The sequence below is a fragment of the Microcebus murinus genome, chromosome 4 (genome assembly GCF_040939455.1).
Source record: "Microcebus murinus isolate Inina chromosome 4, M.murinus_Inina_mat1.0, whole genome shotgun sequence".
NCBI classification, from domain to species: domain Eukaryota; kingdom Metazoa; phylum Chordata; class Mammalia; order Primates; family Cheirogaleidae; genus Microcebus; species Microcebus murinus.
The window spans coordinates 31,306,034-31,319,728 of NC_134107.1; the positions used below are offsets into that span (position 1 = coordinate 31,306,034).

Sequence of the window (13,695 nt, forward strand, 5' to 3'; positions counted from 1 at the left end):
AGTGATTCAGGAGACAGCTCTGTGTTTTAGTCACGCTTTAAAACCCAGGGGAAGGGGTTGCTTGCCCAGCCGAGCGAAAGCTTACTTCTTCGTCTTCATGTTCTCTGTAAGAATGTTTTTCATAATCTAAAGTATTCTCCATGGCAGTTTTCGCGGATTGGTTGTCTCCTTTTCTCAGAAGTCACCAGATACATTGTATGCTTTTTAGATATATTGATGATGGTTCATTTTTCCCTCCGGGACAGGAATGAATGTATGTATTATACCCAGGCCTCTGCATATATTAACTAATTCTATTAAATCCTCAGGGCATTCTGAGGATTGGATGGGTAAAGCCCCCATTTTAGAGATGAGGAAACTGGGGCTCACAGAGGGTCACGGGTGTTTATATGCCATACTTGTACGAAAAAAATCAAGAATTTCAGCCGGCTGAGTAGTAAGAAATGTGCCCCATGTCCCTCGAAGCAGAAGTAGGATTTAACCCTGAGGTATTGCATTGGTGAGCTTTGCATTGTAGCCCATAGCAAACTATATGGCATAGCTTCTATGGGAGTACCGCAGAAAAATAGCTATAAACAAACAAACAAGCAAACTCCTTAAGCAAACTAAGGAAACATGAGGAATCACTTGATAAGACGTCAGCAACTCGGTTCTCACAGCTGCTTTGGTTTCTCCCAGAAGTATAAACACTCAAGCACCCAACCCACAATCCATCCTTAGCAGTGAGTGTCGAAATACTGCACTGGGTTTTCCCAACGTGTCCCTTCTTAGGGAGGTCCAAGGGGTGGGAAACTGACCCTGCCTTGCTCCCAAGGCCTGAGACCCAGTGGACATCCGGCTGTTGCTGAGGCTTTGGGGAAGGAAGGACATCTTTCTTCCCAATGCTACTGCCCAGATGGTGGGACAGGAGAGCCCCTTTCCCTGCCCCCTGTGTCCATATTTTGCACCCTCGTTGCCTTGTTCTGCCCAGTGATGTTTTGGCATAGCCAATGTGCAGATGCTTAATTGGGTAGATTTTTGGTCACATGCCCAGAGTGAGGTTGATGATCCTCGCCAGAGTCGGGAAGGAATTTTCCTCTTCTGGCAAACTGGCCAAGGCTGAGTGGTTTGCTCCTTCCCCTCCCTCTGGAAGGCTGAGCAGAGGTGCCTGGTTGCTCGGGCCATGGGCGCTGCACCTGTTATTGCCGCCTCTGATTCGTGTGGGGGTGAGAAGCCCACGGGCCTGTCCCTCTGACTGGGTGGACCCTCTCTGCGTGCACTTGGGGAGCGAGCCTGCTCTGAGAAGGGTCCAGAAGCCACTGGAGGCCTGCAGGAACCCCAGCGTCCATGCCATCGCTGTCCCACTCCCAAAGGTACCTGCAGCCAACCTTTTGAGTGCGCAGATGGGAGCCCACCTGATTCTGGATCCTTTTCTCCTTACAAGGCAGCTGGAATGGCTACTACGTTTTGGAGACACTGATTCCAAGCGCCACGGATCTGTTGGTGGGCAGTGAGTGAGGGTCCAGGGTGTTTAAGGTGCCCAGACAGCCTGGGCCAAAAACGCCCATCTGTTTTGAGACTTCTGCACCAGAGTGGGATAGAGAGCAGTGGGCTCAGGAGGGAACGGGGAGGAGGAAGTTGGGGCTTTTCCAGAGCTATAAGTTTAATCTGTGCTTGCGTTGTTTGGATTTTCCTCCAATTTAGTGAACTTACTTGGCCAAAAATTCCACATATAATCAACGTGCATGCATACGCGTGTGCGTGCCCAGGGCTGGCCGTGTTGGGCCACCCAGGAGGGCGCCTGAGAAAGTCACACAGCTGGGGCAGATCTTGGCGTCTGTCTTGCCTGTGTCTTTATTTAGCAGACAGAGCGCTGAGGCTTGGCGAGGCACAAGGGACAGAGTCGTGTCCCCCAGCCCAGGGCTCTTTCCGTGACGACAAGCCAGCACGAAGCGACAAGTGTGGCGAGAACAGCAGGGCGAGGAGCCTCCGTAGTCTTGTCCTGCTGCTGACGCTGGGTCTTTATAACCCGGTGCTTCTTAGCCTTTTTTTCATTATCACATCCCCTAAGGAGCCTTTTGAGACTATTTTTTCTTAATCACTCCCCCTAAGTAATATTAATATCACAAATAATCTGTGTATCTATTTATATACTGCAGACTTGTGAAGGGTCATAAGACAGTGTAATATCTAAGTTTTTTGACACCCTCCCCCCAAAAACCAATTCTTGTCCCCTGGGAGGGGCAATATCACCCCAATCCCGAAGGCCTGGTCTAACCTCAGGCCTGCGCCTACATGTCACTGGGCCTGAGTGTCTTTACTGAGAAAGGGGCTCCCAACAGCTGCCCTTTCCCTCCCCACTAACCCGCCCCCTCTCCACGGTAAAGAAATCTTTAAAAGAGCTAAAATGTTCAATTATCACAAGGACCTCAGAGGGGCTGAAGAAGAGGGGATGCTGAACACAAAGCAGCCATTCTTCCCGGGCTCTCACGCCTACGGCACGCTTGCTGAGTGGCCAAGGTCTTTTGTGGGGAGCCCAGAGTTAATAATACCCCCTTCCACTGCAACAGCAAAAAGCAAAAGAGAAAAGAAAGAGGAGGAAAATAAAACCCTTTTTGCTGCTTTTATAAAAAATAATTTTTCCAAAAAGCAAGAAATAATTACAAAAGAAAAAGAGCAGGTCGTACACCCGAGAAAGCCCTTTAAGAAAACATAATGGGTATAATTTGCCACAGAAGGCATTACTGGAATCAGATACTGCGTTGTGTACCGCGCTAGAGAAATTACGGATCAAGTGAGTGGGCTGGTGTCAAGAGGAAAAAGAAAAACTATCCTTAAAGGAGGTAAATGTCCTATGGATTAAAAAATTCCCAATTTTATATGATTAAATTCAATTTACCAAATGACTTTTTTAAAAATTTCAAATGGCATTGGAGAACTATTTGTCAGGTGTAGATGAGAAAGATCTCACCCTTCCTGTGGAGTTTTGTGCTTAATGGATTCCTGATTGAGGTGGAAGGCCTAGGGAGTGTCGTCTGTGTTCTTCCATTTGGGGTCCACCTCTCCTTTCTCCCAACCCAGTGACAGTCACGTGACAGGCCCATTATCCTCCTCAGTGTCCTGAGCCTTCTGGCCCAGAGGGAGAGGGATGATTTTGCACTTAGCATTCACTTAGAGCAACTTTTCTGCAGTCGAGTCCAGAAAGCAGAAGTGGCTTTGGGCTGCAGGGGCCCTTTCCTCCCTCATATCCTCTCACTGTGTCCCTCCGCATCCTGCCCCCCACTCAGGGCATAAAACCAGCCAATCTGTGGGAAAATCGGAACCCAAAGCCAGGCAGCCTTGACTTCTGTTTGATCCAGCTTGCAGGAGGAGATCCATGGCCGTGATAATCCGCTGAGCAGGTTAACCCTCTCCCTGCATCACGAAGGCTTCCTTGCCGGGCCCCGAGACTCTTGGTCATGGCCCAGAAAGATGCCTAAGTCTGAGAATTCAAACTTGGTTATATCATATATGCGTATCTGGACCCCTGTTCTCATGCACATTTGATGATTAGGATGGTGATAGAATTGCAAGCATCCCCAAAGAACTGGTCATTGGTTCCGGAATCACACAGTCCTGCCCCTCTTAGTATTAGGTTGCATTTGTTGCATTTGCCGTGTAGGTGAGCCTGGGCTGCAACTGTGTTTTCAGAAACGGAAGCAGGTGGGCTGAGAGTCAGAAAACTAAGGACCTCCCTACCACTTAACTCTGCCATCCATTGGCTCTGACCTTGAGCAAGTCATACAAATTCCCTGATCCCCGACTTCCTTAACTGTAAAACGGTGGGAGTGAGGAAAGAGATTGGACTAATTCAGTATTTTCCAACATGTAGTACTCACATCATCAGTAACACACCAGATGAATCTGGCCAGGGATTACAAATTTTCTCTTAAAGGGTCAGGTATTTTAGGATTTGTGGGCCAAAAAGGCAAAATCAAGGATATCATGTAGGTAGTTATATAATTATTTAAAACGTAACCACTTAAAAATGTAAAATCATTTTAGCTGCAAGCTATACAAAAATAAGTGGGGGACTGGATTGATTGTAGCTTGCTAACCCCTGACTTAGGTGGTGCATGGATGAATAATTTTTATTCAAACACTATTTTTTGAATAAAAGGACTATTTTTTGCCTGGAAATAAGATTGCACCAAACACATACACACACATAGACACACACAAACATACTTACTTTCAGTTTTCAGAGATTCTGATTCCAGAATTGTGAGTATAATCAAAAATAGCAATTCTTGCTCTGTTTTTCAGAAGCATATTGTTCAACATTATAAATCAGAGTTCAGGGGATCAGGTGTGAGCAAACAGGAGAACGAAATAAAGAGGCAGTATTGCATAATTTGCCCCTTTCTAGTTATGCTACTGGGGCAAGCGTCTCAACCCTTCTGCCTCAGTTTTCTCATCTATAAAATGAGGACAGACAGGGTATGGCAAGGATTAAATATTGTCATCCGTAGAAAGCACTTAGGGGTGGCCTGCCTCCTAGTGGGCAGCATGTGTTTGTTATGATTATTAAAAACCGAGTGTCACCCTGCTGGGGACTCTGGCACAGAGTGGCTTCGGGAGCCCGTCACCCACGCCTCCTCACGGCCTGTCCCGCTGTTGCAGGGTGATGTTGGACTCAGTGACACACAGCACCTTCCTGCCCAACGCGTCCTTCTGCGACCCCCTGATGTCGTGGACCGACCTGTTCAGCAATGAGGAGTATTACCCCGCCTTTGAGCATCAGACAGGTATGTACATCCAGAGGGGCCCATCTGAGGGCAGCGGGGAAGGGCTTGGACAGGAGGTGGTGCTGGCCTCGAGCACAAGGCTGTGCTGGGGCCTAGACATGCCGGTGTTCAGGAAGGACAGAGGCCGGGGAAGGCTGAGGCAGAAGGAAGGGCAGCTTCTTGCAGAAAGGAGGCACTTGGACTCCTTGTTCCAGCGCCTTCCCCATCTGTGGCCCTGGGCAATGATGGGGTGTGGGCTCAGCTAACCTCTCTGAGCCTCGTTTTGCTACCAGGTAAAATGGAGGCGATAATGCCAATATCTTTGGGTTATAATATTGAAACAATGTAGCAGAAGAGCAGGGCTTGTTTGCTGTGGTTGCTGGACCACCGTGGTTTCACCGAACACCAGCATGCGCCAGACCTCGTGCCAAGCACCATCTCATCCTTCCAGAAGCCCTGGCAGAAGGAACAATTATCATCCCCATTTTATAGATTAAAAAAACTGAGGCACAGAGAGGTTAAGTTACTTGCCCAAGGTCGTACAGCGAGTTAAGTTCCATGCAAGTTGACTTCAGCACGTCTTATAATATTACACTATGGTTATTGATACTAATAGTAGCATTATTCTCTGAGCTTCTATTTCCTTACCCCTAAAACAGAGATGATGAGAACAGCTACAAAGATTGAGGGAACCACAGTGTGTAAACTATATAGCCTGGCACAAAGCAAGGGCTCAGCAAACATGAGTCCCCTCGCTGTCCCCCAGACCTCCCTCCCCACCCTTCCCTCTCCACCAGTTTTCTCCACCTTCTCAGGAAGCCTGGGACCTTGTGCAAATCCCATGCCAGAGGGAGGCCAGCTGAGCTTTGCCCTAGAAACCCTCTGAGGGCCCCTGTCCTTGAGGTGCCTGGGTGACTGCACATGACAGCAAACCTGGCTGACCGCTGGACCGGCAGGTGCATGCCCTGTGCTGCGGTGATGCAAGTGCTAATCAAGCTGTCAGTCCCCACCGAGCCTGACTCCTGACACCGAGTCAGAAGTCGGTGTTCAGAGGCAGAAGCATCCAGGAGAGACCATGCCTCCAAGAACGCTGCAAAATACTCCCTATGACGGGGCCAGGGCACACACAGACTTGAGGCACTTGCCTGCACAATGCAATCCTACATCTGCCCCGTCCCACACGTGCACACACACACACACACCAGGAAATCTCCCCCGCATCTGAAAGGTCTGATCATTGCATTTGGACTTGAATCATGCAGCTACATCGTACAATTCTCCTTTAGACCTAAGAATCACCTCATTTCCCAGAAAGACAATGAGAAATGTACTCCATCTCTGTCCCCTGAAATTTGGTTAAAAGGTTAAATATGAAGGAGGAAAATGAAGATATGCGGGTCTCCGTCCCCTCCCCATGTGTCCCAGCACCACGAGTTTCTCTCCTGTCATGCGTAAAGCCTAGACTGCCATCGTGGGGGCCCCTCCCTGCCTGTTCTGCTGGATGGCGGTTGGGGTGGCAGTGGGCGGGGGTGGCCTCAACCACCTGCCCAGAGCAATGTCCCGGCATTGGAGAGCAGCCCTGCACTCATGAAGAGCTCGCACGTGCTAAATGGGAAGTCATCTTTGGCACTTACTAGCTGCGCCATTGTAACCTCTCGTGCCCCCGTTTTCTCATCTATAAAATAGGGACGGCGGCAATGCCTACCTTGTAGAGTTACTCGAATGTCATGAGTTGATATACGGGGACCATTAGGGACACAGTCTGGCACATGGCAAAGCACACAAAAGTGCTTTAAATAGTGAGGGTTAGTGCCAGTTTGGGGTGATGAGCCAGTTCTGGAGCAGGATGGTGAGGATGGCTGCACAACAGTGTGAATGTACTTAGTGTCACTGAACTGTACCCTTAAAAAGACTTAAAATTGTAAGTTCTATATTATGTACGTCTTACTACAATTAAATAAAATGAAGAGTTAACAGGAGGGATTGCCAGTGGGGCTGCCAGAATGGCTTAAATCCGACCAAGTCTTGGATACGCAGAGACAGCTTTCTCCTGGAAGAGGTCTCTGTATTACCAACAGTGTCATGAAAGTTGGACCAGGTCATTGCTAAGATTCCTTCCAGAAGCTTCTCTGATTCCCGCATCAGGCAGCATCAAAGCAATAGCCTTCTCTTCCCACCACCCATTGAAAGAATAGAAATTCCCACCAAGGCATGAGGCCAAGGAAAATAAAATGCCCCTCAGGAGTGTCCCAGGTCCCTAACCTTCCCCGTGGGATGAGCCAGGCTTTTGAGTAGCCACCCGGCCCCCTGGATCTCAGAAGAAGCCGAATATCTCTGACCTCCTAAAGGGTGAAGGCAGGCGAGAAATGTTCGTCTTGAGTGAGTGCCATGAGGGGCCTTCTGTCTTTTTCCAACAAGGACACTGCCACCCATAGAGGCCCATCGGTCTGAGTTTCTGCAAAAGCCCTCTCTGTGAGGGAGGTGTTGGGGGACAGCTAGGTTTGCCCCTGGACACTGTTCTGCCAACCTTCCCTGCTCAGTGACCAGTGGACTTTGTGACATCTCGAAGCCCTGAGGTCCTTGCCCACCTCCTGGAAAACTCCATCCTGAATTCGGGGCATCCCTGGGAGTCGTCTCCCTGTTCATCCAGGCTCCACTGCTGGCACCGCCTCTGACCAGCCATGTGACCTCCAGCAGGCTTTTTGAGATATAGTTTGCTCCGCTGAAACAGAATCCACCTCCGGGAGTCGGAAGGGTTGCATGGGATTCAGTGTACAAAGTGCTTAGCAAAGTACCTGGCACGTGGGAAGGGTTCGCTGTAGCCAGGAACACCTCATGACCCCAGCTAGGTGGAAAAACAGCCTCTCTCTCTCCTCTCTTCGCGTTTCATATTGAACAGAAGTAACACAGGTCTCAACCTCAGGCTTCCCAATTCAGAGCGTTTGACGGTTTAGATACTTTGAGACCAAAGGGAGGGAAAAGGAGAAAGACGCGATGTGCTGTCTAGACAGATAGTGTCTAGGAGGGGGTGGGGAGGAATACTCAGCCTGTTTAGGGAAACCAGCTGTTCTCGAAAACTTTTCAAAGGGCTTTAGCGGCTTGCGGCTGACCCCGTGCCCTGATGTGCTCACCGCAAAGGCTTCTGCCCCACCCTCTGAGGCAGGGCTTCCGCTTGGCTGCACTCAGGCTGAAGGTGGATGCTCACGGATTGCAAAATATTCTATAATTTCATTAATTCACCCTGGCCTTGCCTTCAGCGTTTTCAAAATTAAAAATTATGAATATTGGAAAATGTATCCAAGTGCAGGGAGGGGCTGCATATATTTCACATGCATATGATATTTGTAAAAGATGATTTCTCCAATCAAGTTCCAGCAGCCAACCCTCTGACAAGCCATTGAGTATCCCCGCCCCACCCCTCCTTTCCTTCTGGAGCACCTGCCCAAACTCCAAGTACCACCCGGGTCTACCCTGAGGGCCAAGGTGGCCATGCGGCACACGCACCTTGTTCGCTTTGGAATCTTGCTTATACTTTGTCTGCAGCAGAGGTTTCTAGACTGGGGTTCCTGATAAGTTCTAGGGCTTTCCAGAAGGTCCCTTAGGGACCACCAGAGAAGAGAGCTGTTGTGACAGTTGCAAAGACCAGGCCCCAGCTCTCCCCTCTCCACTCCCGCTCTCGAGCAGGTTCCTCCACTTTAATTCTGAAGACAGTAGAGCACAATAGTTATTAAGGCTTGGCTGCAGGAGCTAGAATACACCTATGCAACCTACTCCTAGCTCTGCCACTTACCTGTCATGCTACCTTGCAAAGGGTCACACACACACACACACACACACACACACACACGCACGCACACACTTACTTTCTTCTTTTGTTAAATGGGCAACATGATATCGGACCTCATAGCATTGTGTTGAGGACAACACGAGAAAACACAAAGCATTTAGCATGGTGACTGGCATACAAAGTGCTCAATAAATATGTCAGCTATTATTACAAAATGTGAGATTTTATTTGAAGAAAGAGCTTTTTGTTAAAAACAAAAAGGTGCAAAGCCCCCTGATCTTGGGTATTAATATCCAGAAATCCAAGGAAAGAGGCATTTGGATCCCACATGGGCTTTTCTAAGCAAGATCCATGTCCTAACTGGGTGTGGTGGCTCACGCCTGTAATACTAGCACTCAGGGAGGCTGAGGCGGGAGGATCACTCAAGGTCAGGAGTTCGAAACCAGCCTGAGCAAGAGCGAGACCCTGTCTCAACTAAAAATAGAAAGAAATTAATTGGCCAACAAAAATATATATAGAAAAAAAATTAGCCAATAAAAAAAATTTTTTTTTTAAATCCATGTGCTAGGCATAGAAGTTCAAGAGCAAAAGCAAAGGAAAGAGTAGAAAAACTTCTAAACTGAACCCAGATAAGCAAATACAATGTCATCTGAGAGCCTGAGGTGAGCCCTGTGGCAGAGGTCACACTCCAGGAGGACTCCCCATCAGCCACTTCTAGCCCATCCTACACGCACCTGAACGTCCCAGGCCACAGCCCCAGGACCACTTAGGGCTGGGCTCTCTGCCCTCTCCTAAGGCCACACACCCAAGGCCATGGCCCTTTGCAGATTCCCCATCTGGTTTCCTCCATGGCTCCTGGGATTTGCTTTTCCATCTCGGGGTCTAAATCTCCCCACAGGCTAGGCTGGGAAGCCAGGAAGGGCCATTGGCTGGTGCTACACTGGCTCTGGGAGGAAACCTGGAAGCAATTTTATCGTTTTCCCTCATAAAGTCCTTCCTTCCAGTGACAAAGCTCCAACTGACAGTGCCCCTGCCACCCGGTTCATTCACCACCTCCCTTCGGTGCTGCCCCAGGCAAAACACTTTCCCAACTCCCTATGCTAGTAAATCGTGCTAATTACGGCCGAAGTTGTCTAGCCCAGGCCTCCTCTGACCCAGACTGTCTGTCTCGCCCTCGCCAAGCCCTGAGCTGGCTTTGTTCTTGTTCCTCAGCTGGACTAAGGAAGGCCTCATTTCCCTGAGAGAAAATGTAGTCCCCAAATAATAACTAATGACAGATGACTTATACTGGAAGCTTACTGTCGTTCAGATACTGTTCCTTATATGCATTGCTACTTTTTCACAACAAACGTCCTAGGAGGTTATGATTATTATTTCTATTTAATCGATGAAGGAAGCTGAAATCCAGAGAGGTTAAGAAGCTTTGTTAGATTTGCACAGTTAATACGTCGAAGAACAAGGACTCCAAATTAGGAAGGTCCATCTCCACAGCCCAAGCTCAGTTACCCCACACAGCCCTGTGACTTCCATCGGAAGGTCTCTTCCACCCCAGGAGGACCACTGGCAGAATCCTAGAATGGAGGATGGGAACAAGAGTGAGTGAATCCCTATAGCCGTGGCAGGTTCATCTACCTTCATGAACTTTCCCATCAACACTCCCCCAACCGGGTGGGGAGAAAAATCAAGTTGTCCTCCAGAGGGACATGGCTTAAGGTTCTAAGTTCAAACTACTTTTGCAATCGGCAAATTTGGCATTCTGTAGCATATCTATTTTGGTGTCATATTGAAATGAAAATTTTCCCCCTAATTTTTGCTTTGAGTGAGGCTCTAAGAAAATGAACAGTGTTGGCTCCAGAATTTCCATATAGGAAGGGCTTAAGGATGACAAAAGGACTTGTCTAGAAATGGGTCTTTAGGAATCATTGAGATTTTAATTGTCTATAACAAAGATCGGATGTGAGGGATTAATGGACCCACCCTCTGGCATTTCTACTGAAGATGCAGAATGAGTATCATGAGACTTCGATAGCCTGCTCTTGTGCACCCTGGGGATACAGCACCCTCACCACCACCCTCCCCTCTGCCCCAGTTTCGGATGATCCTAGTATGTGTCCTGATGATCAGGAATTTTTAAAAGTCACACCGGCTCACATGTGCCTCCATCTTTCAAACCAAAGATGACAGCATTAGGCCACTTTATGCATGCTGGCAATACAAAGACAAATTAGCTTGGTTTCTTCCATAATTTCTTTATTTTTTATGAAGAAAATAAGAGCCAAAGGTCTAGAAAGAAACAAAACTGCTGGCCTACACATTTTAAAAAATTAGAAGTGTTTTAGGAACTGCAACCAAAGTGGTGGCATGGGGAGCCCAGGAGGTAGCCCAACACTAATGAATATAAATGGATGAATTTAATGAGCCTTTACTCTCCGCCTGGCCCTATTCCAAGTAATTCACTTAATCCTTTTAATAGAACATTAATTTTCAAGGAGCCTCTTGGAGCTCTACCTTCACCTACACTCCCAGCAAATCAGGGCTGCTTTCTTCAGATAAGTTTTAACTTGAAGAAAATACTATTCAACTAAAAATGAACAACCACCAAAAAAAAATCTCAAAAGTCTTAGCAAGCCCACCCTAAATAATAATCTTTAAGACAATGGACCAAAAGCCTGTGGAATTCTTCATCGCAAAGTGATGGCCAGGAGTGATCCAACCCTGGGGAAGAATTTTGACTGGGATTCCCAAAATTTATTAAAAATCAAATAAGTTGTCACACTTAAAAATAGAAATCAGCCTGTAATCCTAGCACTCTGGGAGGCCGAGGCAGGCGGATTACTCGAGGTCAGGAGTTCAAAACCAGCCTGAGCAAGAGCGAGACCCCATCTCTACTATAAATAGAAAGAAATTAATTGGCCAACTAATATATATAGAAAAAATTAGCCGGGCATGGTGGCGCATGCCTGTAGTCCCAGCTACTTGGGAGGCTGAGGCAGGAGGATTGCTTGAGCCTAGGAGTTTGAGGTTGCTGTGAGCTAGGCTGACACCATGGCACTCACTCTAGCCTGGGCAACAAAGGGAGACTCTGTCTCAAAAAAAAAAAAAAAATAGAAATCAGGAGACTTCAACTGACAATCTATCTGGTCCTGGCAACACAAGGCCCACCTTTCACTTGGCTGTGGTCAATGAGAGTCAGGCAGCAACTGACCACTTGAGCATGAACTTCTCAAGCCCCACTGTCCTCCCCTTGGGGGCCGTCCAGGCATGGGCATCACCTGCTGACCCTTTGGGCACTGGGTGCACCAGCCCAGCTCTGAAAGCTCATAAAGTCCTCCATGTTAAAGCATCACTTGTGAGAATTCTACTAGAATTGCTGGAAACCAGCTCTAGCTTCTCAACCCTTCTTCCCAAAGCAGCTGGCTCTGAAACAAGTGTCCTGACCCACTTCTGACTTCAAAGGAGCTGGCAGAGCCCGGTGCTTAATAGTGGCCTGTGGGCACTGGGATTAAGTCTTCCAGCCCCGGCCTCAGCTGGTCGCCAGGCAGAAGGGCCCTCGCTCGGCTTCCCCAGAGAGCTTAGATTATTTTATGAATGACAGATGCGTTGGGAAGATCACATTACATTTCCGGACAGTACAGCCTATTAAGGATAATCCATTCTGTGGGTATGAAACCCCTCCTTTTGTTTGCCCTGAGTTCATTTCTTCCAAGTAGCAAAAGGGTCTTCTTCACGTCGATCACCAGGGTTGTAAACACTGTCATCATCATCCCTCCGCTCTCTTCCTGATTTTCCAAACCTAGTTTACGTTTATCATTTTAATTATATATATATCTGCCTGCATCCAAATCCTGTTTCAGTCAGTCTTTGCCATGTGTGCCCACCTGGGTCCTCCCCAACCAAGAAGAGTGAGGCCCACTGTGAGGCCCAGGCCCAGAGACGGAAGGGCTAGCAGGGGCCTAACTCCCTTACCAACTGGCCCTGCGACCTTACAGGGGCCATGTCACTGCCCAGAACCTCAGTTTCCTCACCCGTAAAGCAGAGGCAGTAATTGAGAGTCGTTCGGTCAGTGGGTCAGGCCTGGATCCGGGTGCTCCTAGTTTGAGGTCTAGGGGAAGAAGGGTGAATCCCCTGCCCTCCAGCAGGTTCCTGAGGGGCGCCGAGTGAGGAGGGAGGACTCTGAGGGGGTGGTGAGCTGCGGTCCGGAGGATGAGCAGGGATTACTTACACGGGATTCCACGTCCCAGGCCAAGAGAAGTCCCCGTGGGAAGACGCTGGGCCGTGCAGCCACCCTGAGGGAGCAGAGCAGGAGGCGGGAGGCTGGGAGCCGGATGAGCAGGCCTCCCTCACATTCCCAGCCCTCCTCCTCCTCCTCATGAGGAAGGGACTGTGGAAACAAGCCACCACTGCCAGGTACCCCCTGGGTGCTCTCCACCTCACTGAGACTCACTGAGAACAGCCATTTTCTGCCCAGGTCAGGGAGGCGGCTGTGGGAAAGACTCGGCTGTTGAGGAGAGAGCTGCTGCTACCACCCACCGCTGGGCTCCGGCTCCTGCCAGGGCCCGAGCTGCACACAAAGCTGCTCTGTGGGTGAGCTTCAGAGTCAGGGCTGGGGAGCAGGGAGCCAGCGCCAGCAACACCTTCCTAGCGTCAGGGCCTGCTCCCCACCAGGGACTTCTCGGAATCCTGGAGCCCTGTTGGCTCCCACAACAATATGGCCCTCTTCAAGTGCCAAAGAAAATAACAAGGGGGATGTGGAAAGGGGAGGGAATGGGGACCTGGTGAAACCTTTCCATGGAAGAAATAAACTCTGTACAAGGGCGCCCCTACTCCATCAGGCCCTAGAACTTCCGCTGGGGTCCGTCTTGTTCTTTCAGATAAATAGCACCAGCAGGACCTTCCAGGCTCACTTCAACAGCCAGATAACTCCCAAGCCACTGTGGAATTACACATGGATTGTATAATCAAGTTTCTAATTAAGCTTTATTTGTGTAGAGTGGTGGACATGACCAAGAAGTAACAATATAAAGCACACGCATTTGGAGAGATCAGGTTTTAAGTATCTAAATGTTGTTTTTCTCATGACAAATTCTCACAGGTGTTTTGTTACAAACCAGATTTTCATTTTTTAAAAAATGAAACTTGGTGGCACGTGAAATTTAGGCCTAC

At 48.7% G+C, this 13,695-nt stretch overlaps 1 protein-coding gene across 1 annotated transcript in view; it reads left to right on the top strand.

The window, feature by feature from the left end:
* Positions 1-1,139: 1,139 nt before the first annotated feature.
* Positions 1,140-13,695, top strand: part of ELF5 (E74 like ETS transcription factor 5) — a 30,450-nt gene continuing 17,894 nt past the window's right edge. Inside the window, exons 1-2 of the mRNA XM_012755415.2 lie at positions 1,140-1,352; positions 4,642-4,766. Coding sequence (XP_012610869.1) covers positions 1,327-1,352; positions 4,642-4,766 — 151 coding nt within the window. The 5' untranslated portion in view covers positions 1,140-1,326. The remainder of the gene's footprint in view (positions 1,353-4,641; positions 4,767-13,695) is intronic.